The 27366-nt window shown below is 45.9% G+C and overlaps 1 protein-coding gene across 1 annotated transcript in view; it reads left to right on the forward strand.

Moving 5' to 3' along the window:
• ERN2 (endoplasmic reticulum to nucleus signaling 2) overlaps nt 1-27366 on the forward strand; it is a 189704-nt gene that overhangs the window by 152217 nt on the left and 10121 nt on the right. Inside the window, exon 20 of the mRNA XM_086940449.1 lies at nt 7493-7616. Coding sequence (XP_086796575.1) covers nt 7493-7616 — 124 coding nt within the window. The remainder of the gene's footprint in view (nt 1-7492; nt 7617-27366) is intronic.

Genomic DNA, 27366 nt, shown 5'->3' on the forward strand with positions numbered 1-27366 from the left:
GGTAATGATGGGACACCAATCTTAGACTCTTGTGCAACAGATCAAGTCGGTGTGACAAATGACAGTAGAACGGGCCCAAGTCCTAACTTTGAAGAACTTGATAATGCCATTACCCTTACGACTATATACCAGGCCATCATGTTCCACCGAGAGGAGACTAAAGCAGAAAGCCTGGGTGTCCAGGGTGCAGTGCGTAAACTACAAAATACGGACTGACGTGTGGCAAAATCCTATACTGAGCTGTCAGCAAGAATCGGAGAAGCTGAAGGAAGAATTTCCTCAATGGAGGATGAGATGGTATCCCAGAAAGCTGATGTCTCTGCCCTTCAGGCGATCCGTGATGACATTAATTGGAAGTTAATTGACATTTAAAACAGGTCAAGAAGAAACGATCTGCGCTTACTTGGCGTCCCTGAGGGATTAGAAGGGAAAGACATTCGTCAGTTTGTGATTGAATTATGTACTGAAGCTTTTCCTGAGTTAACTAATTGAAAATGGGAGCTTGAGCTCCAAAGGGTGCACAGATTTCCCTTTCAGGTGCGGGGGGGGGCTCGAGAGGGGCAGAGGCCAAACCAAGGGCAATTTTGATTTGCTTGAGTAATTTTCTGCTCCGGGAGCACCTATACGACCTAGCACGGCCCGACCGTAAGCGGAGAGCTAAGGGATGTGAGTTTTTTGTGCGTCCTGACTACTGTCAGGCCACTGTACAATTAAGATGGCATCTACGCCAACTGATTTCGCCTCTGCAAGCGAAAGGAGCTCAAGCCTTTTTATTAAATCCCTCCGAGCTCAAGGTTATATATAAAGAAAAAACCCTATTCTTCACTTCTGAGATAGCTGCAAAATAATTTTTAGGGACACTGTAAGGGATAATGTGCTTGCGTGATAGCAGTGTAAGCTTCCTCCGTGAAACCTTAGTCTGGTGTTTATTCATGGAGACTGGGGTGGGGAGGGCGCTCACTCTTTCTCTCAATCACCAAGAGGGACTATTCAGTCCCTTTGCCTCATTTGGGTGGGTTCAAGGGACGGTGGGAGGGGTAGGGGTAGTAGAAGGAAGGGTGGTATGGGGGGTGGTTTCGGGGCAAGGAACGTAAGGAACACAGTGGTGGGGTGGAGGCACTTGAAAGTGGGCAAGTCATGGTTCAATAAATATACCTCAGCTACATTTTGCTTTTTGGAGTTTGTAGCGGCAGTAAGCTTCATACATATTAATATGTGGGGACAGAATTCATGGGGCTTCTCAGCTATGATAAAACAAGGTTTTATTAAAAATGGGTAAATTCGCCATTTGCTCTTGGAATGTATGCGGACTGAATAATAGAAAAAAAAGAGGAATTATGGCTCAGATTCTCAAAACAATGAGGGTAGAACTGTTATGTGTTCAAGAAACACAAATTGCTTGGAACAACAGGGCTTGGTTGAAAGATTTGGGTCTGGAACTTGTGTGCTGTACACAGCAAGGATCGCATACAAGAGGGGTTGCTATCCTTAAGAAATACGGGTGGGGTGAGTGTAAACGTGCTAAGTGTGATCAATTTGGCCGGTGGGCGATTATCGAGCTGAGGATTGACGGCCTTTTTATTACAGTATGTTCACTATACGGTCCCAATTCTGACGATCCTGATATCCTGAACGATATCAGTATAGAACTGTCCTCCTGGCAGTCTCCTGTAATTCTATGTGGGGACTGTAATTTACACATGTGAGGAGATGAAAATATTGGTTGTAATATTCAGTATATAGGGAAAAAGAATAAGGTCTTTAAGGCTACCAAGGGTCTTTTTAACGATTTTGGCTTAGTAGACGTCTGGTCGCTGAAAAGATCCGAGGACCCTGGGTATACATATTATTCCGCCCCCCCCCCACCAGAAACATGTTCAATTGTATTATTTTTTTACATCTATGGAACTGTGGACTAATGCTAAGATCGACATTCAACCTAAAATAATGTCAGATCACAATCTAATTATCTTGGAATTAGAAACAGAAACACTATATAGACCTTCTAAAAAACCTTGGACTTTTGAGCGTCAGTTGCTGGTTGATTCTGCTTATCAGGAACAAATGTCTAAATGGATAGTGGAGTTTTTTTAATTCAATTGCGGATCTGCCTCTATTGGTATGGTTTGGGACGCATTTAAGGCCGGGGTGCGCGGTAGAGACCCTTATCTATTCCAGTAATAAACAACACAGATTGAGGCAGAACGAGAGGATGAGATGAACAAACTCCGGGTCCTAGAATTTAAGTTTATGTTGGCAGTCAGCACCTCTCAAGATTATGATCAAATAGCGACAAGCCTGGCCGTGCAAAAAATTAGGGGATATCAAAGCTTCGCCACCAAGTTAGCGGCCCAAATTGTAGTACATTGCGCAGATCTGTATGAGGTGGAAGAGAATTCAGGCCGTTTGCTCGCTAAAAGGTTACGGCAGAAAGAGGTAGCTAGGAGGGTTGACTCAATTCAGGATGAACATGGACAAATCCATACAGAACCCGCGAAGTCCTGGAGATTTTTAATTACTTTTACAGTCAGCTGTACTTAAATGAAGAATCCAGTGAAATAGAAGGGAAAATCGCAGGGTTTTTGGGAGATAATGAGTTTTCTAAATTAACTCCACAACAAAAAGAAGAGCTAGTGGCCAACATCTCTTATGGGGAACCTGAGGCAGCAATGTTATCGCTCGCGGTAGGCAAGGCGGTGGGACCAGATGGGATCCCGCTTGAATTTTTTAGAACCTTCTTGTCAGTCTTAAAAGACCAATTATTGGTGACGTTCCAAAGTGCACAAAGGGGATTAGCCGCTTTTTCCTGGCGGAAATCAGTAATAACAGTGTTTCTAAAAAAAGATAAACCCTCCCTGTTACCATCCTATTTACAGACCTATATCCTTACTCAATGCCGACAGTAAGATTTATTCCAAAATCTTAGCTGTCTGTCTGTCGAGTATTATTTCGACCCTGGTTTCACCATTCCAACATGGTTTTATCCCTGGCCGAGATACGACCGACCATGTCCGGCGTGTGATAGCTTTGATGGACTGGGCAGAAGCTACGAAGACCTCTGTTGGAATCGCACTGTTGGATGCCGAGAAGGCATTCAACAGGGTGTCATGGTTATATCTTTGGGAGGTACTTCGTTTGAAGGGATTTGGACCTGGTATGCTCCAAGCAAATAAGTCTCTATATCAGTTACCTACTGCGTGCATACGCTTATCTGGTAGAGAGTCAGAGTTTTTCACAATTAATCGCGGAACGAGGCAAGGTTGCCCCAGTTCACCTTTATTATTTGCTTTATATATTGATTTCTTTTTATCTAAATTAAATCAGTCTAGTGATACCAAACCTGTGAAAGTATGCAACATTGAGTATAGAGCTCTTGCTTACACAGACGACATTGTGATTCTCACTACTGACCTTCACTCTGCTGTGTCAACAACCGAAGACCTCGCCTCAAAGTTTGGGCTCTTGTCAGGTTATAAACTAAACCTAACTAAAACTCAGATGTTATGTGTTGGGGGCAACCCTCCGAACGGTATTCCCACCGTCTGAGAAGCAACATACTTGGGAATTAAGCTTTGTTCACCTATTAATAAGATCCCTGAAATTAACATGAATCCAGTATTAGACAAATCGAATTCTACCTTAGATAGAATAAACCATCTTCATTTGTCGCTGCATGGAAGGTTGAATGTGTTAAAGATGCTTGTGTTGCCCAGGTTTCTGTACTTTTTCAGAAATATTCCACTTCAATTCCCAGTAGTGTGTTTTAAAAGACTTGAGAATCTCAGCTCTAGATTTTTTGGGGACCACAAAAGGCATAGAAGGACATACAAAAAGATGGTGCTCCCTATACCCTCTGGGGGTTGGGGGATTCCGCATTTTTTGTTTTATTATTGGGCAGCAGTTCTGCAGTTTATTTCCCCTTTGGTTGTCGGAGAAAGGGTTAGCCCTCTCCCCTGCCATAGCCCATCAATTTACGAATTTGGACTGGGTGAAGAGGCTAATAGCGGTTTGGTAAAATTTGTGGAACCCAGTTATTTAAAAAAAGCTAAGCTCAAAATTCATAAGGCTGCCTTCGCTGTCTGGAGGCGGGTTAAGCGCCATTTAGGTTTGCTGAAAGTAAACGCCTATAACTCTTTTGAAGCTGCAGGTGTACTTCCTCTTATTTCTGAGATCATACTATGGTCAGGTGGTCGCAGAAGGGGATCTGCCGCTTAGGAAATCTCTGTCTAGATGCCCACTTTTTGTCTTTTACCAAGCTACAACTTCAATATGGTTTACCAAAACATGATTTTTTAAAAATATTTGCAAATTCGTAGTTTCTTGAATTCGTTAGGTCTGGATGTTATGTCCCAATTTAGAAAATTTCCTTTAATAGAGCGGATGGGGAAAAGGATGCCCATTGTTTTTTTTATTCTAATCTGATAAACCTATTACCAGATGATCTACAGCAATGTCAGGAAAAGTGGGCAAGGAACCTAAACACAGAGGGAATTGATTTAAACACCTCCATCGCCCTGGCAAATGAAGTATAGATGACTGGAAGGATGCGTGCTCAACACTACATGACTATCTATGATTTATATTATACCCCGGGTAAAATTGCGAAATGGGGTACAGGAGCGGGAACCAAATGCAATAGGTGTGGTACTCCCGCTGCAGATGCTGTGCATATGTTCTATTTGTGTTGCAAACTGGTGGATCTGTTATCCTCAAATCAATGTTTTCTTGCAGTATTCGTGGGATCACCAGTTGGCATCACCAGTTTGTATCACAGGGGAGATGGTACTGATAGGAGTCAAATCAGATGCTGAAGCACATATAAGTTCTAAATCTATGATCTCTTTTTTGTTTATTTGCATGGCGATCTTGCGCGCGTGTATCACGAAAGAATGGATCTCCCATGATCCCCCGCCATTTTTCGCCTGGAGGGCTAGACTTTTGGCGATGTTTAATCTTGAATCCGCAATCTATAAGACTAAGAGGAATAGGAAGAGAGCAAAGGGTGTAAAAATATGGCTTCCTGTGGCAGAATGGATTGGAGAGACTCTGAGCTAGGGTACACCCTGTATCTTAGTCTCGGTCGATCGTCCTCCACTCCCAGGTCGTGTCGCATCTTCCTTTATTTGCTCTGGTGCGTTCTGTTGTTTTTTGGACTTATTTTAATGCACCTGTTTGTTCTAATTTTTTTGATTTTGATGTTGGTGGGGCCATTTCTGTTAAACATTGTTTTTTGCAGTATGTTGACGTTGTCTCCACTCTTCCACTGTTGTACATGTTGAACTGTTATTATTCCTTGCATAAACTTTTAAAATAAAATAAAAATGGAGAAAAAAAATAGAATTAACACAGTGCATCCGACTGGATCTGTGAAATCTTGAGCAGTATCTCAACTGCCGACTGACTGACCCCATGCAAACATGCAAGCACCATTCTGCCTTACGCTTCTTCCATGGCTACAGTAGGGGCTACCAGCTGTGCCCATTTCCACCCAGCCATCACGTTCAACAGGCTCCTCAGCCCTTTGGTGGCCATGCACTCGGATCCCACATACCTCGTGGGACCCAAGGCCAGAAATCTGCCCAGTTGCCTCCGTGTACCCAACACCCTCCCCCAGCGGCTACAGGCTCCAAACTCCTTGAATATGACCTCACAACATCACAAGCAACCGGTTGGCGGCAGAATCAAGCACCACTTGTTCCGCTGGCAGTCCATGACTTTGCACAAATGGGTGCTGCAAATTGTTCAGTGGAGTTATCCCCTTCCATTCACAGAAACCCTGCCACCCAGGCCACCATCTTCAGATCTTTTGGTCAAAGGAGCCATCAAGAGGGTGCTAATATTAGAAGTAGGTTGTGATTGCTATTCCTCCTACTTTCTGGTGCTAAAAAAGATGGAGGTCTCCACCCTGTCCTAGACCCACGTTCTCTCAGTTTTTTCATGAAAAGGAGAAATGCAGGATGCTTACGTTGGCTCAAGCACTGTCTGCCCTGGACCCTGAAGACTGGAAGGTAACGTTGGAATTGCTGGACACATATTTCCATTTGCCTGTCCTGCCGGCCCACAGATTTTCCTATGGTTCACAGTGAGCCATGACCGTTTTCAGTTTGCTGTTTTCCACTTTGGCCTTACCGTTACCCATTCTGTGTTTAGGGAAATGATTGCAGTGGTTGCAGCCATTCTGCTGAGGTCAGTGATTCCAGCATTTCCCTACCTCAATGACTGACTGCTTAAGGCAGGCTCGCCCCAAGGGTCATCACTGACCTCTAGAGTACGGTAGACCTCCTGCTTTCACTGGTGTTCTCTATCGGTGAGCCAGAGTGACACCGGACTCCCTCTCGGGCGCTCCATTTTATCAGAGCGATTCTGGACACTGCGATTCCGCATCTATTCTCCAGAGCGGGTAGTCCAACATATTCAGGCTTTGATTCAGATGTTCCAGTCTCTATGCTAGATTTCGGTGAGACTGACTCTGAAGCTGCAGGGTCTCCTGCCCTCCTGCTGATAAAGCATACACAGATATTCGGTCCCTGCTGTGGGACCTGAAGTCCTCGTAATGCAGCATCAGGGGAATCTCTCTGACCAGGTCCACATATCGGAGAGAATTGTAAAAAGACCTGCAGTGGGGGCAAATAAACCACTGTTGGGTCCCCTGCAGAATGTGATCAGTTGCGTCTCGCCAATATGTGGATCAGCTGCTTGACTGGTTCTCCCATTTGTTTTCGCTACAGTTGCTCAAAACTGTTGTTTTCCTTTTTAAAGGCAGTATGCAGCCTACGCCACTTCAAGTTTAATTCAAGCATTCTGAATATAATTTTTTCTATTGCTAGTTTGAGATTTCCCTAATTCTTGTTGAAGTTTAAGATTAGATGAGGAACCAAAGAACTGTGACGGAGTCTACTAGCAGAATTGAGAACAATTAAGGAACAGAAATATGGGCAATGTTTAAAGGGACCATCCAGCGTAAAAAGAAAAAAAACTGCGCTTTACTCAGTCCTGCATCTCTAACAATCCCAACAGATGAAACACTTGTACATTTTTTAACATTAACCAATAGTAGGCATTTCAGAATGGTCCTTTCTTTAGATGCTACGCCGTGCCCACTGTGGCTACCACTCTTCTGAGATTGTGAGTTCCCAGAAGATTTACCATTGGTCCCTCTGCAATGTTTTCTTGGACCTCTGCCGGTTCTTCAGCATTATTAGTTTTGGTGTGGTAGGCCCCAGGAAGGATAGGACAGCACAAGGAGCTACACTGAAAACATGCTGAGTGGAGATAAGGACAGTGGTCACAAGGGTGTCTGGAGTGACCCGTGTAAAAGTTGGTATTGGGGCTGCATCTTAAGCAAGGGAAGCAAAAGACGTCTCTCTTCCGGACAGAAGACAACAATTGGATCAGGATGGACTTGAGGGGTGTGGCAGGGAACATAGCACTATTCTTTGTGGTTATGATGATGAACGAGTTCCATTTTGTGCCATCTGTTCTTTTGTTTCAGGATATCAGTGATCGAATAGAGAAGGAGCCGGCTGATGGGCCCATTATGATGGCTCTGGAGTCCGAAGCCCGCTCCGTGGTGAGAGTAAACTGGAGGCTGCACATATCCATCCCACTTCAAACAGGTGAGTCCATTTTTTGGACCAGGAGTGTGCTGGCAGGGAAGAAGGGTGTGGAGAAAACATCATGAGAACTGAAAGATAAGAGGCAATAAAGACAAACAAAAGAGAGCATAAATGGAGTGGTGTGGCTCACTGGTTAGAGGCGGCAGACCCGGAAGCAGAGAACGGCCCGGGACCAGGGTTCAATTTCCGACGTGGCGGGGTCGTGGACCAGGGTCAGCGGACTCGATAATTCTCGCCTTGGTGCCTACTCTAACCAGGGATCAAACTCAGCAACTCTGGGCATTAGCTTGCCTCATCTCTACAACGGCCCCCCACAGACACCGGGGATGCCTGGTTTCACCTTGGAGATACCCAGTAGGGATCATCTCACTGGGATAGCCAGGACGGGTTCCCCAGCGGTCTACTGCGCCACGACGCCTCAGGGCAGCAGTGCGCTTTACAAGACACATACACACACACACACACACACACATAATGAAAAATCTGCAGTGAAAAAATAAGGTGGCGAAAGAGGTGAAGAGGAATGGAGAATGAGCTATAGATAGAGGAATAGTGGAAAAGGAAGGAGAAAAAGAGGCATTGATAAAGCAATGATTAGGTACCAGTGGGTGATTCAATGTGGATTTATGAAATAAAGTCCTGAAAGTAATGCAAACAAGCATTGGAAATGCAATAGGTCTCGCACCATTAGAGTTAGTGCTTTTAGAATTGTTTATGGGTTTTTTTGTAAATGTTTAGCATTTTTGTTTCCTGTAGCCAATGCGAAAGTATTACAAATAAAAAAAGCCATAAACATTTCTAAAAGCTCTAACTGAAATGGTCTGAGAACTATTGCACTGTGTGAGGGTGAGGGTGAGTGAGGGTGAGGGTGAGTGAGGGTGAGGGGTTGAGGGTGAGTGAGAGTGAAGGTGAGTGAGGGTGAGTGAGGGTGAGTGAGGGTGAGGGGTTGAGGTTGAGGGTGAGGTGTTGAGGGTGAGGGTGGGTGAGGGTGAGTGAGGTATTGAGGGTGAGTGAGGGTGAGGGTGAGGGGTTTTGGGTGAGTGAGGGTGAGGGTGAGGGGGAGTAGTTGAGGCTGAGTGAGGGTGAGTGAGAGTGAGGGTGAGTGAGGGGTTGAGGGTGAGGGGTTGAGGGTGAGTGAGTGAGGGTGAGGGGTTGAGGGTGAGTGAGGGTGAGGGTGAGTGAGGTGTTGAGGGTGAGTGAGGATGAGTGAGAGTGAGGGTGAGTGAGGGGTTGAGGGTGAGGGGTTGAAGGTGAGTGAGGGTTTGAGGGTGAGGGGTTGAGGGTGGGTGAGGGGTTGAGGGGGAGGGGTCGAGGGGGAGGGGTTGAGGGTGAGTGAGGGTGAGTGAGTGAGGGTGAGGGGTTGAGGGTGAGTGAGTGAGGGTGAGGGGTTGAGGGTGGGTGAGTGAGGGTGAGGGGTTGAGGGTGAGGGTGATGGGTTGAGGGTGAGTGAGGGTGAGGGGTTGAGGGTGAGTGAGGTTGAGGGTGGTTGAGTGAGGATGAGTGAGAGTGAGTGAGGGTGAGGGGTTGAGGGGGTCAACATATGAGGTCTGAGCGTAGAGTACTCACTGAACTGAGAGGCATGAATAGGTACACTATGTTTACACTTTGCTGCGGTTATCGCGAGTGCGGATGCGCATGTGCACGCATTCCGGGTCAAAGGCGGAAGAAAGACTACGCTAGCGGAAGAACCATACGACGTCTGCCAGCTGTGGGTCCGCGCGCTCATTTCCCAGGAACATCTATAGCGGAGTTAGGATATTAGTGGGAGCTCTACCGAAGGTACCAGTGTCGAGTAGTGAGAAGAGTATCCAGCAAGGGCTCCCTAAAGAGATGCTGGATTGCCTATGGTTCCCGTGCGATAAATGGGCATGGCGCACATCGTTCATGCGATGGATAGGGCTAGGATAAAACTCGGAGAAGAAGACAAGCCTTTCACCGTAACACGGCGGGCAGGGGAGGGGGCGGTCTAATTACTACTCTGAAAGCTCGTGTTTCAGTTGATCACATAAAGTCAAGACTGACCTGAAAAACAACAATGCATTGAAGGACAATACAAAGAAGTGTATTAACCCTGCATTTACACTGAGACTAAACACATATATTTATGCAACTCCTTACCTGGTGTCACGCAGTAGCCGACAAGGCTGTGTGTAGGATGCGTAAAACTTTGGAAAGCAGGAAGGAGACATTCGACAGCAGAGAAGACGGCGGGGACACAGAGCCGAACCGCAAAGGGGGCAGCCATGCTTAACGAGCAGGCCATTTGCTGCGGTTATCGCGAGTGCGGATGCGCATGTGCACGCATTCCGGGTCAAAGGCGGAAGAAAGACTACGCTAGCGGAAGAACCATACGACGTCTGCCAGCTGTGGGTCCGCGCGCTCATTTCCCAGGAACATCTATAGCGGAGTTAGGATATTAGTGGGAGCTCTACCGAAGGTACCAGTGTCGAGTAGTGAGAAGAGTATCCAGCAAGGGCTCCCTAAAGAGATGCTGGATTGCCTATGGTTCCCGTGCGATAAATGGGCATGGCGCACATCGTTCATGCGATGGATAGGGCTAGGATAAAACTCGGAGAAGAAGACAAGCCTTTCACCGTAACACGGCGGGCAGGGGAGGGGGCGGGCAGGGGAGGGGGCGGAGAGGGGAGAGGTGCGACACGGCAGGCAGGCAGGGGAGGAGAGTAGGAGGAGGAGGGGGGAGGAGAGTAGGTGAGGCACGGCCTAGCGGCAGGCAGGCAGGGGAGGAGAGGAGGAGGGGGGAGGAGAGTAGGGGAGGCACGGCCTAGCGGCCGTGCAATCAAGTAGTGAGGGGGCGGAGCTGGGGGAGGCTGTGGAAGAGAGTAGGCAAGGCGACACGGCGGGAGGGGGCGGAGCGGGTAAACAAAGACGGACATGCACGCGCCCGTGACTTTTAAGGTCAATGCGCATGCGCATAAGCTTAATGCGCATGCGCATTGACCTTAAAAGTCACGGGCACTGCAAGGAATCGCCACGATTCCTTGCAGTGTGGATAAAGAGTGGATAACTCACAATACTCTCGCCTTGCTCGATGCGCATGCGCATCGACAGGCGAGACCTAAAAATGGTAAGCTACTGGATTACATATGAAATGCTAAAGCTCTTCAGTGACTATGAAATAACTTGGGCTAAACGTATTTTAGCCCTAAAATGACAAACACGCCAATCAAACCTGTGGAGATGCTGAGAATTCAGTAGCTTTACCAACCACGTGACAAACGATGACTATTATTTTTTGCAAGGACATTTTTGTTTATTAGGGAATGTATAATAAATACCTCTTCAGAGGGATCAATCGATTCCCCATCCTTGGCAGAACAGCTATAATGTTAAACAAGAAAAACTGTTTATTTGGTCCTGATCCACTTGGCTAATTAAACTGCAGCACATGTGCACTCCACGTCTTAGATCATATAGCTGGGTCTGAACTGTGGTGGCGAAGTGAGCTAAACAATGATGATGGATTCAACCCAGATCTGTGACTGGGGGTGAGTGTCTAAAAAGTTTCAGCGCTCCATCCATCTCCTTGTGTTTACTCCACATATTCAAGACAGCGGCTGATTTTAGAGTTGGATGGTTACTGTACATCCAGCAATTTGTGGAAGAAGTGGTAATTCTGTTGGATGATCATCTGCCAGTGCAACATCTGCAGGTGGAATGTCCTGCGCTATTGGGTAGTGGGGCAAAGCATCCTCCTGCCACATACTCCACAAACCTGTAGATTTACAGCAACTCCCCAACTTGATATCAGCCCCATCGTGTGCAGTTCCATTAAAGGGATCTGGACTAAAGACCCTCCATAATCACCTCTTAGCTTACTGGAAATCCCCAACCATAACCGGCCTACCATCTCCGTGCAGAAGCGTTTACCTTAAAGGGGAGAGGAGGGCCTTTATGTGATAAAAAATGAGCATGTGTGAGTGAGCAAGACAGCTACTCAACACCAGCCCAAATCCGTGGTTTGATGATCAGAGAACAAATATTATGTTCCCACAAAAAAAGGTGCCTTAACTGAAATTAAAAACCAGAAGACGACCTATGCACAACAAGCAAGAAAACCGATGAAAACTCCAGAAACAGCGACGTATTTCAGGGTTATGAATTTGTACATACAGCTGGCTACGGTAGTCTGTCATCTTGTGTTCAAGTGTGCGTGTTACATGTTTGTGCACTTTAAAATGCATACTTCGGTAGATGTTTAGAACCGCAGCTACTCGAACTGCGATTTATCAGCTTCATTTCACTGTTTTTGATTTGTCAGTGTTAATGAAACTTTACTGCTGATTGAATCAGCTTTTGGAGGGGGCACTTGACCGGAGAGCAAAGTGCAGGATGTAATTGCACTAGATTCCAACTCATCCAAGATCCAGCTGATATCCTGAGTGCTCCTTACATGCATTGCAATGCAAGGCAGGGCCTAATAAAGGAACTTATTTTGCGCTCAAATCAAGCAACACAATGTATATTGGATCATTCTTCTGTTAGCTTAGTCCTGGCCAACACGTGTCAGTGCACTGGCAGCTTTGAGCAAGACGGCAACTCTGAACTATGGTCAGGGGGAGTTAGATCAGAAAACATCTGTGTGTCCTGGATATAGCTGTGAGATCATCATAAATCGGGGTCGAAAGTGAAGGGATCCTGAGTGATCCAGTCATCTATCACAAGCTTGACACCCTCTCATCACAGAAACATGTTCCACCGCTACATTCTGGCATTTTCTAGATGTCTGTTCTCACACAGGCTACTGCATCCATCGTGTGGATGGTGCAAATAAGAAGGGAGGAGGCTTTGCTGGCATTCATAGGTCTTCAAGGTCCTACACTCTAGGTAAACAAGGTACATTCTACTCTGTGGAGAAGCCAACGTGAAATTTCCAACTCTCAGTATAACACAGACCACCTCCATATATACCATCTACAGTCCTCCAGGGCGAACAATGACTTTACGGATGAATTCTCAGATCTCTGTGCCCTCTGACATGCCCACACCACCTGCCTAGGTGATTTCAACCTCTCAGACAACACACGCCTCCTCAACCTCATCAGCACACTCAATGTGGTGCAGCATGTCACACAACCAACACACTCCAAAGGCTACATTCTCAGCCTTGCCTTCTCAACATCACATACAATCCCGTCCAAACCACACCTTTGGACTAGACGGACCTCTTTTACATCCTTATTTCGCTGGTCATGACCCTGCCAACAAACTGAGGTTACCCCAAAAGAGAAGATCGAACCTTCAAATCCTTCACAAAAATCTCCATAGACAACTTGATGTTTGAGTTCATATCTCATCCTTTCAACTTCACATCTGACGCCATACCCTTTGCAAACAAGTTCAACACTTTGTTTTAAAAAAACAATTGTATTTATACAGCGCTTACTAACCCTGATTAGGCATTGAAGCTCTTTTTGGCGAGTTGCACGCTACTCCCTAACCCAAAGTGGATTATAGGTTGATTCGTATAGGGAAATTTAAGTTGTTAATTCGACCAATGGACATGTAAGTCTGTTAGTTGGACTGAATAGAATAAAGGCGGGATTGAGGAACGAAGAGTCTAGAAAGTGTTATTTGGAAGATCATAGTAGTAAAAGGATGTTTGGGATGAGTCAACGGAGGGATAGAGGAGGGAAGAATATATAAAGTGTTATTTGGCAGATCATAGCTGTACAACAGGGTCTGGGATAAATCAAAGAGTGGTGGTAGAGGATATCTTGAAATAGTTATAGGATGAGGCATAGAGTAATGAATTGGAGAGAGGTGAAGGTTTTTTATTTATATATTTTTTCTACATTAGTAGTAAAGTAATAAATATATAGATACATAACTCAATAGAAAGTTATATATTATATGGAAAATCATAAAGAGGTATAAAGTTGTATTATATGAAGTCCCATATTCACATAAATGGATAAATGGAAACTCAAACTTACAAGTGTTGCTGTACATAAAGCTAATTTATTTAGGTATTTTGGGGGAAATTATATGGGTTGTCTTTGTTTAATTTGTTTTCATTATTTATATTTATTTTAAAATGTTCCCAATATTTCAATAGTGAAGCACTTATAGATACAATTATTATTATCATATGTACCCATGGTGATATAAAAAAAATAAGAACCATAAGCATATAATCAAATAATTTATATGATTTATCTCATATTATGATATATAAAATTAAATAAAACCGAGACCTATGGGCACATAATCAAACAACATCTGTAAACACTGCAGTGATCTATATACATGTTAAGCATAAAATTATGTATATATATATATATATATATATATATTTTTTTTTTTTAACCCTAACTAATATATACTTTTCTTAAGCAGACCTATAAGAGCATCTATATATTTTTAAGCCATAAGTAGTTGTATTGTAATTGCATTTATATAGCTCTTACTACCACTGACGAGGCGTCAAAGAGCTTTTTTGGTGAGTAGCACGCTACTCCGGAACCCATAGAGGATTGTGGTGAATTAGTATGGTGAAATATGAAAGTAATTTGAGTGTTGGATATTAGTCCGTTATTTGGATTGAAAAGGATAGCGGAGGGTTTGCATTTTTATAGTGCTTGTTACCCCTAATTGTGTGTTGGAGCTCCTTTTTGGCGAGTAGCACGCTGCTCCGGAACCCATACATCAGAGAGGGATGGGAATAATCACATGCGACAGTAGTGTGCAGAGGGAAAGATAAGCACACTAGGTGGGATCTTGGAGTCCCAAAAATATTTGTTTTTAGCAAGTGTGTATTTTTGTTTTTCATTAAGGAGGGCCCAGCATCTTTGTTAACAATAACTTGTGCAAAACCCATGACAAGTCAAAACAAGCACTGACAAACCCGAAAGGCAAATAGGCGAAACCATCATCAGGGCGTCTTGAAGTTTGCGACTATACAGTGAAGCGTTTTAGCCTAATTATGGATCGGCTGAATTTGCCACTCAATACACCACCTCCACCTCAATTTGCACAGTTCCATAAAAACGGTCATAGCTCAAAGACATCAAATATTTCTTCATAAAAATGGCACCTCACATGTTGCAATCCAGTTGAAAACCCTTTCGAAAAGTCAAAGGTCACCTGTTAGTCTCCAGTTGTTGTTTCAAGAGTATAGCTGTGCTAACTGCCGAGAAACCTTTGTCAGGACAAAATTAATGGCTGTTAAAATGACAAACTAGTGAAATAATGCTGCCATAGAATCTACTCCATTATGCCAGACACTGTATCCTTCCTTACCAAATAATCCTCATTGTACATTTCTAGGAACCTGTACATTAATGGTAGAAATCTGACCCGAAAATATCTCGTTTTGACGAGAGATGGTGGTCTTAGAAAGGGAATGGAGGAGGCAGTAGCTCTGGGCGGGGGTGCTTTCGGGACTGTTCCAGAGAATATTGCAACAGTGTCTAGCTTGAAGTTTATTTACGGAGAGGAAGTCTCCAAAGAGCATGGCTGTCATTTGTAACACTTTTTTTGATCAATTGTGACTTTACATGGAACTTCTATAACATTTCAGAACACTCACACAAATCATGGGGAAAAAATCTATATTCTCCTCTACGAGGGGCAGGGGTGAAGGTTTAAGAGCGAATTTAAAATCCTTTAATCTACTAGCCCGGTTTACCAAATATCGGACTGCAATAGGTACTGAGGGCAGTAAAAATAAGGTGGATCACCAAGTGGGTGAAGTCTGCTAAGGTATGTTTTATAAAAAAAGTGTCCTGATTGTTAGTGTTCCTGCTTTTCGGTCAAGCTGGGCAGCTGAGAAAATTGTGTTCTGGTTCTCAAGATAATCCCTTAGATAGCTAGGCCCCATATCTAGTTTAGAAATTAAGGAGCTAGGCATTCTCAGTCTTCTTTGCATAGCAGACATGTCACAGCAGCTCAACATTTCTGGGCAAGTGCAGGGAAGCCTGCCTTCAGGGCTGAGACAAGAGGCTTCTGACTTGCATGCTGCAACCTGGAGCTAACAGGGAAAAGATTCATTGTTAGCGTCTGGCACCTCCCCTGAAAGACCGATTATATACGTCTGCTGAGGGAACCATGATCAATCAAAGGGAAGAGCTGGACACAGGAGATAAGGCTAGTCTCACAGTCATTGTGTGGAGACCTATCTCTACCCCTGCCAGAAGGGGAGACAACACCTTTCCGCAGGTAATTCTGACCAAAGGATTCCTTCTTGGGAATACCAAGCCCTACAATCCTCGTATAGCATTCTTTCACCAGAGAATTAAAAAAACTGCGGAGGGGGTCACCACCCCAGCATAGAGCCTGTCGCACCCCCACATAGAGCCTGTCGCACCCCGCATAGAGCCTGTCGCACCCCGCATAGTCGCTATCCCTCCCAGTGTGGCTCCAATTGAACTAAGAAAAGCTTCACCTTCCCATTCAAATTAGAATTTAGATCTTTTATATTCTCAAATTAAAGAACAAGTTACTTACCTTCAATAACGTATTATTCGGTAGAGAGAGAGTCTAGCCACAGACTCCTTAACTTGTGAATTCTCCCCAGGCGTCAGACTGGATCCGAACATTTTTCAGCAGTCCCTCTGCATGCCGGGAGACGGCACCTACCGACTCAGTGATGACGTCTCCTCTGGTTGTGACATCAGTGGAGTCATTTAAGTCCCCTCCGAGGTGCAGGCGTCAGTTTCTTCTGTGAAACCTTCAGTGCTAAAATGCTAAGCCACTATAGAAACTGGTTGTAGAAACAGTGTGCCAAAAAAGATCAATGTGTCTTAAAAACAATCAGAAAATGGAAATAAATGGTATGATAATACCCAGGCAAGGCCCATAACTGAGGCAAGATTTAAAAAGGAAGCCCAAATGGTCCGTTGAATTACTCCATTATGTAAAACAGTGATCACTGGTATATAAAACCAGTACTGAAAAGGGTATAACGCATACAGCACATTTCGTTCGAGGGGGGGGGGCAGGATGGTAAGGAATCTGTGGCTAGACTGTGTCTCTACCAGATATAATGTTACCAAAGGTAAGTAACTTGTTCAATTGATAAAGACATCTAGCCGCAGATTCCATAACTTGTGAATGAAATACCATAGCTATACCCAGTCTGCAATCTAATCCTCCGAAAGCTCTCAAAGAGAGTCAGCTGGTCGCAACTGATCACAGACCATATCTACGTAGGACTTGAATTTCACTTCCAAAAATAGAGGAAACCAGGACTTTACGTATTCAGAAGAATACATATCAGTTGTGGCAGTTAACACTGAATGTTGAGCTCAGTTCCGAATTTTACTGTGTGAGGGTTGCATGCAGAGCGTTGCTGGTTGTGACAGTTGGCAGGAGACGCTGCCTTAGCTCTGCCCTGAGGTGGTTGAGCAACAGTGAATTAATTGAAATGAAGAAATTTACCTTGACTCCGTATCGTCTTTACTACAGTAGTATGCATATTTGTACAGAGAAATGCACATATTAATACATGCATATAATCAAACTGCACATGTTCACATACACAGTACATTTGTATTTGGAGTATAATGTTCATGTAGGAAAGAGCCAACTCTTAACCCCTTCGCTGCTCATGACGAGCTCAGCTCGTCATGAGGCACACTGGAGCTGTGCTTATGACGAGCTGAGCTCGTCATGAAACTATAGTATTCAAATAATGTCAGCACAGGAGGGGAAAAGCCATAGCAGCCAAGGTGTTAAGTAGTCTTCTAAAATAAGATAGTTATTTGTAGATCTTATGTTTGAGTGTAGAAAATTCCATAGTTTAGCTGGATGAATGGAGAAAGATGCATCACCCATGTTTTTTTTCTCGTACGCTGGGATTTTGAGACGATGTGCCAATCTGCAGCTGAGATTCCTTTGTTATTTGTTTGAGAAAAAATACAGAACATCCAGCAGCACATCAACACACCATGCCTGCTTTAGTTCCTATGCCCACTTCTCTCTGTAGAACCAAGCAATGGGCATCCTTCAATGTTGTATCTCTTGAAAATCTTGTTGACATATTCAGCTGCCTTAAAGTCACTTGTTATGAAGATTATGTCTTACTCCCTTCCATCTTCAAAGCTCTCTCTGGGGATGCTCTCTCACCCCTACTCACCATTGTCAACACCTTCCTCACTCAAGGCATCTTCCCAGAAGCTCTGAAAACAACCCAGAGCCTTTAGCCTAAAGAAACCTACACTAGTCCCTGAGGAACTCACCAGCTACTGACCCATCGCTCACCTAACATGGATTGCCACGGTCATTGCAAAAGCAATCTGAACATTATTTATTATTTATTTTATTTAAGAGTTTTATATAGCGCTGGCCAGACCCGTAGGTATCGGAGCGCTTTATAACAATTGTCAAGAAACATTTGAGTACATAGAATAACAGTAGTAAACATATTGATTCATGCAGGATCTTGTTCATTGGGGACGACAAAGGAGTGAGTCAGGAGGTAGATGCTTTAAGAAGTTAAACTTATCATCGTGTCTGTATGCTCTGATGTGCGCGATTCCGCCTCGTGGGTTTGCTCTTACTTCATAAGAGCTCGATTGAGGAACAGGGCTTTGAGTTGACTTTTGAATTTTTTGAAGGAAGGGTTTGTCCTGATGTGTACTGGGATGGCGTTCCAAATTTTGGGAGCATTTTCAGAGAAGGAGCGTGATAAGGTTTTTTATTTGCGAAATTTTTGGAGGGATGAGAAGTATAGTGTAAGTGCTCCATAGATTTCTTTCTGCCCTGCTTTGTTGAGTTGAGTTTGGAGGCCAGATAGGCTGGTTTGCCAGTGTGTAGAGCTTTGTGAGTGAGGCAAGCAGTTCTGAAGTTTGCACGTGTTTCTATTGAGAGCCAGTTTAGCTCTCCGAGAGCAGGGGAGATGTTTTTGAATTTCTTTACTCCAGTCACCATTCTGGCTGCTGCATTTAGGGTTGATCTGGGAGGAGCAAGGTGTGATTTTGCTATGCCTGTGAGGGTGGCGTTTCTGTAGCCCAATCTGGATAGCACAGGGATTGCGTGGTTTGCTTAAGGTCTGTTGTAGGGACGAAGGGTTTGATTTTGTTAAGTAGTTAAAGGTTGAAGAAAGCACTCTTTGCGCTGTTTTTGCACTCATATGCTGGGTAAGACATGCCTGAAGTAGGGGGACTTTAGGTGACACTGAGGTGTGGGGCTACGGAATCTAGACTGCTGTGGACGAGGCGCAATACTTTTTGAAGCGGCTGGAACTGTTGGGCAGGTTACTTAACAATGCTCGCAAGTCAGGTCGGTGAAGGTCCCTCGGCACTATGGGCTTGATTTGTGTGCGACGAGTTACTGATACAAGGTTGGCTAAGCTCCATTAATGAAGTTTGACCTGTCTTATCATTGGTCCCATTTCATCTTCTTCTTTCACTTCCCCGGTTCTCCTGCCTAGAATGTTGTAAGAATAGAGATTATGAGGTACTTGACGTGTCTAATTGTATATATTTGTAGTGACAAACCTCTATAAACTGTAATTTCTGTTTTGTTGGCGTGCGCATCTTGTTGACTTAATGACAAAGAAAAATATTGAAACATACTGTTGGGACATTGAACCTACAGATTTTAAAGTATTAGTGAGAAAGCAGGAACTCTAATACAAAGGTATGACTCTAGCAGCATGATTTAATGGACGTGCCATATTTATGACACACATAAATTAAGAACTAGAGGGCTTGGTGAAAGTCGTGTGACACACAGCAGGACTTAAGAAGTGTATTTATATAACCACACAGTTATGCTTATGTTTGATAGCAAAAGTGTCTGGAATGAGTTAGGATCCCCTCTTTTACTGGTAGAGCTGCTTGCACCATCATTTATTATGTGCTGGTATCTATGGCCGCCAGTAATAAATGTGGTACCCCTTGTATTATTCCATCTATACTTAGCGACCGTAACTCATTTGAAATACCTATTTCGCTTTGAGGCAATAAAGAAGTGGACTCGATAACAGCTACTGAAATCAATCCAGCTAGGACAAATGGGGTCCGTATTAAATGGGCTAGAGTGAAACCTAACAGCTTTCTAGAGAAAATTGTCAAGAGGAATTTAACTGAGGTTAGCCATCGCCTGGGGGAGGTGGTAACCTAGGAACATATACTTAATAGTTGTAAAAGCATCCTCAGTTGTTTTAATATCCTCCTGACAAGAAGCTGCAGAAACGCAGCAGCCAAACGAGGGGGATGGTTCAATCCGCAATGTACTTGGACCACTCAACAGCTGAGAGAGGCTTTACATCACTCACGTAGAGATACCGTGTTAATCAAGATTCTCCGCAATAACTACAAGCAGGCAATTGCAGAGAGGAAAAGGTCTTTACAAGAAGACGAATGGTCCAATTTGAGACGAGCTGCCAAGACAAAGGATAGTAAGCTGCAGTGGCGGCTCCTCGAAGGAGTGGTGCGGGGCAGGTGGGGGTAGTAAACTCCAGAATACAGCAGAACGGAGGTAAGTAAATAAATAAATGATTAAAACAATTGACATTGCACGCGCTGCATCGCCGAGTTGGCGTTGCAGCGCGTGAAATGTAAATTGTTTCATTTATTTATTTACTTACCTCCGTTCAGCCGTATTCTGGAGTTTAGTACCCCCCTCTCTGACCCTCCCCCGCCTCACCACCTTGCAGCATTCCCACGAGGAGCCGCCACTGGTAAGCTGTTTTGGAATATAATAAATGCCCCCTTCCTGAAATATGATAAGATCCCAGAACTTTATTCCTTTGTAGCCTGCGGTGCAGGGTTGGAACCTTTATCCAACATTTTTAATGATACTGTAATCTTGGGAAGAGAAATGGAGACTGAACGAATCTGCAGTTTGCATCCAATCCCACTTAACATGTCTAGTGATGAAGTTATGTGTGCTATTAATTCTAGCACTAGTGGAAGGGCCCCAGGACCCCTAGGGTTTTCAACGCAGCTGCCGAAAGTATATTTACCCAGTCCTGGTCTATGTCAATAATTATCCCCATTTTAAAAAAAGGTGACCATAAGATCCTAAATGCTACTTGCCCATTTCCCTTCCATGTAAAATTGATGGGCAGGGTTTTGTTAGAGAGGCTGGATGAATAATAGGCTTGGGAAAATTCTATTCTTTCTCCAACCCAATATGGGTTCAGGAGGAGAACAACGGATCAATTCGTCAATTTAGACCTGTTAATAGGGAAATATACTTGTGCCAAGCCGGGGTCTCTGTACCTCTGCTTTGTAGATCTTAGCAGTACATTTGACCTAGTTAATCATTCTATCCTATGGTCAACCCTGACTATTCTGGTATTGTTATCCACCGATGATGCCGTATTAGTCTCTAGGACCCCCAATGGATTGCAGAAATGTATTGCAGCCTCCGGGGAGTATATGGCATCCAAAAAATAATAATCAACAAATCGAAGACTTTTACAGTGATATGCAGAAAACAACCAAATAAATGTAGGCCCTTCTATATCGAAGGCTCCCTAATCAACAGAGTGAATACATTTTGCTCTCTGGGGGTCCAGTTTACAGTAATGGCATATTGGCGCAACAGATTACAAATGCTAAACTGATAATGAGCAGGAATTGTGAGGGGATATTTAATTTTTCATCTAAACCGGGTCAGCGCCCCATTAAAGAAACCATTGAGATTTACAAGGCTTAAATATTACCTGCTGCTACATTTGTGGCTGGTCTTTGGGGGTACACTCAAGCAAATCTCTTCAAATCGACAAAAACACCCTTTTAAAACGGCTGCTGTGTTCGCCTGCATCAACCCCATCCCTAATTGTGCATAAAGAGGTGGGTTTTTTATCTGGAGGATCTTCAATTAATGAAACCAGTCAGTCAGTCAGTCAAAAAGCTTTATTATCGGTTAAAAACCATAAAAGCAAAAAGTACATGGTTTAAGTAAAACCGGCCTATAGACAACAATTCAAGAATCACATAATTGAACAATAATCCTAGTACAGGATATAAATAAGGCTTTAAAAACAAGTTAAAAACAGACCATTCACAATTTAGTATTAAAATTTCCTAGTGAATTACAGGGGTGTCCTAGCACAGTTATAGCAACTTATCATTTTTGATTTTGGCTCCTCTTGTACACCACGTGGAAAACAGGTATCTGGAGGTCGCAAACACAGTCAGGGGGGAGGAATCGTATTTCAATATCCTAAATACTTCCCTAAAATCCCTGAAACCCCTGGACTTACATAACTGGAGGATCCATTTGGCTCTAGCCTTAGAGTACAAAGGGCAGAAGAGCAGAACGTGAAGATCCGTCTCTTCTGCGATTTCACACCCTGGGCATAGGCTAGGTATATGATGAGCCATGGACCACTTGTTTGTTACTGCCCTCACTGGGAGAGTTCCGTGTCTAAATTGGACATATAATTTCTTCGCCATTGGGGGTTGGATATCGTCCAGAAAATGCTCAAATTGGTAATAATCCTTGACTTCAAGAAAGGTGCTGGCCAGCCTACCCAGAGATGGTTTTGATACCATCTGATCCATTCGATATTGTTTGAGTGCTTTGGCCAGCATCTTCCTGGAGGTCACAGCAGAATAGTGTTCCGGGGAAAGCCACAAATCTTCCTTCCCCAAGACCTGACATAGCTGTTTGACATTCTTTAACCACTGGATTTTTCCCGCACCCCTTATGGTCAGTAGGTGCCTACGGTCATCCCTATAGCTTGAAAGCTCAGGTGTGGACCAGGATCTCCTCCAATACAATAAAGGACGATTAGGGATAACCTCCTTGTGACGCGGGGGACCCCGACGAGGGCCCCCCTGGTATGCCTAGTAATGTGTCTACTTTTTCTCCCCAGAATACCGAGGCGTGGAATACCCCCGACGTCGTCCGGAGACGACCTGCAGCGGTGCACCTACGGGACTACTCCTTTAAGGGGGCGGAGACGGACTGGCGCCACGCCCCTCCTGACGACGTAAAGCCCATTCCCGAGTCCAGCCAGGTGTGCGAGACACCCGGAGGTGGAGTTGGAGGTTGGTGGAGCGAGTGGAGAGACAGCGGAGCAGAGTGGACGGAGGAGGAAGAGGACGACGAGCGGAGGACGGAGGAAGATCAAGAGTGGAGGACGGAGGAAGGACGAGAGCGGAGGACGGAGGAAGATCGGAGGTCGGAGGAAGGACGAGAGCGGAGGACGGAGGAAGATCGGAGGTCGGAGGGCGAGGAGAGCGGAGAGAGAACAGGAAGGTGGAGCCGGACGGAATCGGAGACGAGTCAGAGCTTCAGGTCGATTCCAACCAGGAAGCCGGCGGCGGGACCAGGCGGCGGACCTGAGGTGGACTACCGCGGGAAGCCAGGGGGCTCTGCGGGACGCGCTTCGCCCAGCCACACTAACACGGAAGTGTGGCTCACCCAGGTACGGTCCGACAACCCAGCGTGGGGAGGTGGTAGACGAGGGAAGCCCGCCTAAAAGCAAGCACCCCTGCACACCCTTGGGGGTTTCTCAAGGGTTCACGTCCCACAGTCAGAGTGTGAAGTTGCACGTGTGATTCCCCTCACTCCCCTCCCTGAGAGACGTTAAACCCAGCATCATTACTGAGACGGACATTTTTTCTTTCTTTTCCTTTATTTGGGATACCGGCGCCTAAAGACCAGCAGGACGGCCGGGAAAAGGCCTACGACACCCAGAAGACCTTGGGACTGGCGAGGAACAGGAGGACGGGCCAGGACGGAGGAGGCGGACTCACCCCTACCCTATTACAGAGTGCCTGTTCGTAAACGACGCTTGTACAAAGCAATAAAACCTTCACTACCCAGTACCCCAGTGTGTGCGAATCTTTTCGAGAGCCCCGTAGTGGAGTCACAACCCCGGTCCGAAGTCTCACAAGTGGTGGAGAATGCGGGCATCGTAACAGTGAGCAACATCGAGGACACAACGATGGATGCGATCCTGCAAGCCCTCGTGAAGGGCCAAGAACAACTGGCATGGGCCGTAGAACAACAGCTAGCCGCAGCCCAATTGGACCGGGATACCTTCCGAAGTTCAGTAGTACAACAATTAGAAGGGATGAGGGTTACGGGAGACCCCGCCACGGTCACCGTACGTGAAACCAGGGCTACCCCCACCCCGGCGGGCATTTCCTTGCAAAAATATGTCCCGGGGGAGGACCCAGACGCTTTTCTAACAAATTTTGAAAGGGTGGCCCTTGCTTGTGGATGGACTGTGGACAAATGGCCGTTTTTCCTGGCACCATTGTTGAGTGGAGAGGCCCAGGCGGCCTATCAGGTAGCAAACAACAATGGTACTACCCCGTACGCCCAAATCAAAACTGTGATTTTGGACCACCTCGGCTTAGATTCTGAAGCCTATAGGGTTCGATTCCGCAAGGAGAGGGGACAAGCGGGAGACAACCCCAAAACCTTATTCTTTAGATTAAAAACCGCGGCGGACAAGTGGCTCACCCCATCCACGAGCACCAAAGAGCAAATTATGGATAGAATTTACCTTGAACAGTATTTGGAAGCCCTTCCCTATGGGACTCAGCGGTGGCTACGCCAGCACTCTAATCTGAACACGGCTCAGGCCATGGAGATGGCAACCACCTACGCCCGGGCCCAACCTCGTCTACATAGTGCAGAACCGGAGAAGCCAAGCAAAGGACCGACAAGACCTGAGCGACGACTGAGGGCAACCCCGGGACCCCTCCCTCCTCCACCCCGACCCCCGGCTGGCGATCACCCACCTTTTCGGGGCCCACAATGTTTCGATTGTGGCCAGTGGGGCCACATAGCCCGTTTGTGCCCCGTGAAAAGAGCGCACGAAGAGCCAATGGACGTTAATTATCTTCCGAAGTCGGTGTTGTACTCGGCTGAACTAGGAGGCTCCTTCCATGTGAGTGTTACTGTAAATGGGGTGATGGTCAGGGCCCTCCTTGATTCTGGCTGTAAGCAATCGGTCATACAAGGGATATATGTGACTCCAAACCAGTTAGTACCAGACAACAGTGTGTACATTAAATGCGTACATGGGGACGTGAAGGAGTATCCAGTGGCTAACATTCCCCTAGGCCTAGAGGGTATGGAAAAGATGGTAGTGAAAGTGGGAGTAATGGATACCCTACCCGAACCGTTGATCCTGGGCACCGATAATCCGAACTTCCTGAACCTCTTCAAAGGCCAGTTGGGCCGAGACAATGAACAGGGAGATGCAGTACCCAACTTGCTATCCACAGGTCCCTGGGAAGGAGATAGGTCCTTCCGCTTCGCCCAGGCCAATGACGAGACACTCATCAATGCTTGGGAACAGGCACATGTTAATTTAACCAACCCTAACCTCTCCTACCCCCGCTTTTTGATAAAAGAGGATCTTTTGTATAGAGTACCCTCTAAGGAGGACCCGATGCAACTGTTGGTACCGGCCTGTTTTCGAGATCAAATAATGTACTATGCCCATACCCACCTACTGGCGGGACATATTGGAAGTGAGAAAACGACCCAGAATGTCCTCCGGAACTTCTACTGGCCGGGTATCTACAGCGACATAAAAAAACATTGTCAAACCTGTGACCTCTGTCAACGGAAGAATGCCCAACGTCCGGCGGCGGTGCCCTTACAACCTCTGCCAGTCATCGGGACCCCATTCGAGAGAGTGGGGATGGACCTGATAGGCCCCTTAACCACCACAAAAAAGGGGTTTAGATATGCCCTCGTTGTCGTGGACTACGCCACTAGATTCCCTGAGGCATTTCCTCTAAAGTCCCCCACCTCCAGGAACATTGCTGACAAATTTCTCGAGTTGTTTTCTCGAGTGGGGTTCCCTAAAGAAATCCTCACGGACCAGGGGACCCCATTCATGTCCAAGGTTATGCAGGAGGTGTGCCAAATGTTGGGTTTACACCAGATCAAGACGTCAGTGTACCACCCTCAAACGGATGGGTTGGTTGAACGTTACAACAGGACCTTAAAAACGGTCCTGAAGAAAATGGTGGAGGTAAACCACTCCGACTGGGACTCCTTGTTGCCCTTAGCCCTGTATGTGATTAGGGGCCAGCGACAAAGCAGCCTTGGGTGTTCCTCTTTTGAGATGCTCTATGGGAGACAACCCCGGAGCTTGCTGGATATGACAAAGGATATGTGGGAAAAGGAACAAGGCGGTGAAACCAGAAGTCTTCTCGAATACAGCTCGAATTTGAGGAACAAATTAGGAAAGATCAGGGAACTCGCGTTTACACACTTGGAGAACAGCCAGAAACACCAACAGACCCATTATAATAGGGGAAAAAAATGGAGGTCGCTAAAAGTAGGTGACTGGGCCCTGGTGTTGCTGCCATCAATAGCCAAAAAGTTCAGCAATGAGTGGCAAGGCCCCTATGAGGTCATTGAGACGATAGGTAAAACGACCTATCGTCTCCGTCTCACCACCCGAAAGACCCAGATTTTTCACATAAATCTGTTAAAAAAATGGCTTGGAACACCTCCGCTGACAGCTAATCTGGTCCTGAATCCCACCAATTCTCTCAGCTCCACGATAGAGGACTTGGTTATCAGCGAGGAATTGTTTGAGGGTGAGCAGGAGGGGCTCCGTCAGGTACTGAGGAAACACGCATCCATCTTCTCTGACCTTCCGGGAAAAACCACCTTGGCTGAGCACAGAATCGAGACGCCACCTGGTACCGTGGTCAAGCAACGACCGTATAGAATTCCAGAGGCTAAACGGGAGGCCATAGCGAAAGAGGTGGCAGAAATGCTCAGGTTAGGGGTGATACGGCCTTCCCGGAGTGAGTGGTCGTCACCTATAGTTATGGTGCCTAAACCCGATGGCAGCAGCCGTTTTTGTATGGACTTCCGGGCATTAAACGAAGTATCGGCTTGTGATTCCTACCCCATACCCCGGATCGATGAGCTCATCGAGAAACTCGGGGAGGCAAAATATATCAGTACTCTGGACCTGACGAAGGGGTACTGGCAGGTGCCCCTGCGCGAAGAAGACAGGAGAAAAACAGCCTTTTCCACCTCAGAGGGGCTGTTCGAATTTACGGTTTTGCCCTTCGGTCTACATGGGGCTCCCGCCACGTTCCAGAGACTCATGAACACGGTATTGCGGGGGCATCATCAATATTGCTCCGCTTACCTTGATGATATCATCATTTTTAGTCCCTCCTGGGAGTCTCACTTGCAACATCTGGATACCGTGTTCCGGTTGCTCGAGTCAGCGGGTCTACATGTCAATTCCAAGAAGTCCAGGATCGGGTACCATAAAGTCAAATATTTGGGGTACCTTCTAGGTCATGGCGTCATTGAACCTCAGGTGGAAAAAGTGCGAGCTATCGCGGAAACCCCGTTTCCAAAGACTCTAAAAGACATGCGTGCCTTTTTGGGTTTGGTAGGGTATTACCGGCGTTTTATACCCTCCTTTTCTGAGGTCGCGGCGCCCCTAACCGATACCCTCAGGAAAACCAGGGCCCGCCCGGACTTCCACAACCCGACGCCGGCCATGTGGACTGCCTTTCAGACCCTTAAAAAGGCCATCACCACCAGGCCGGTTCTGACTTCACCCGACTTTAACAAGCCTTTTGTGTTGCACACAGATGCCTCTGACTTTGGTATCGGGCGGTGTTGTCCCAAGACTTCGGGGAGGGGGGTCTCCGCCCCATTCTCTATATCAGTCGGAAGCTGTTTCCGAGGGAGGTTAGGTACCCGACTATTGAGAAGGAGTGCCTGGCCATCAGGTGGGCGGTGGACAAGTTACGCTACTACCTTGAGGGGCGGTCTTTCCTGCTGTACACGGACCATGCCCCTCTCATATGGATGGCGCGGA

The sequence above is a fragment of the Lissotriton vulgaris genome, chromosome 10 (assembly GCF_964263255.1).
Source record: "Lissotriton vulgaris chromosome 10, aLisVul1.2, whole genome shotgun sequence".
NCBI lineage: Eukaryota > Metazoa > Chordata > Amphibia > Caudata > Salamandridae > Lissotriton > Lissotriton vulgaris.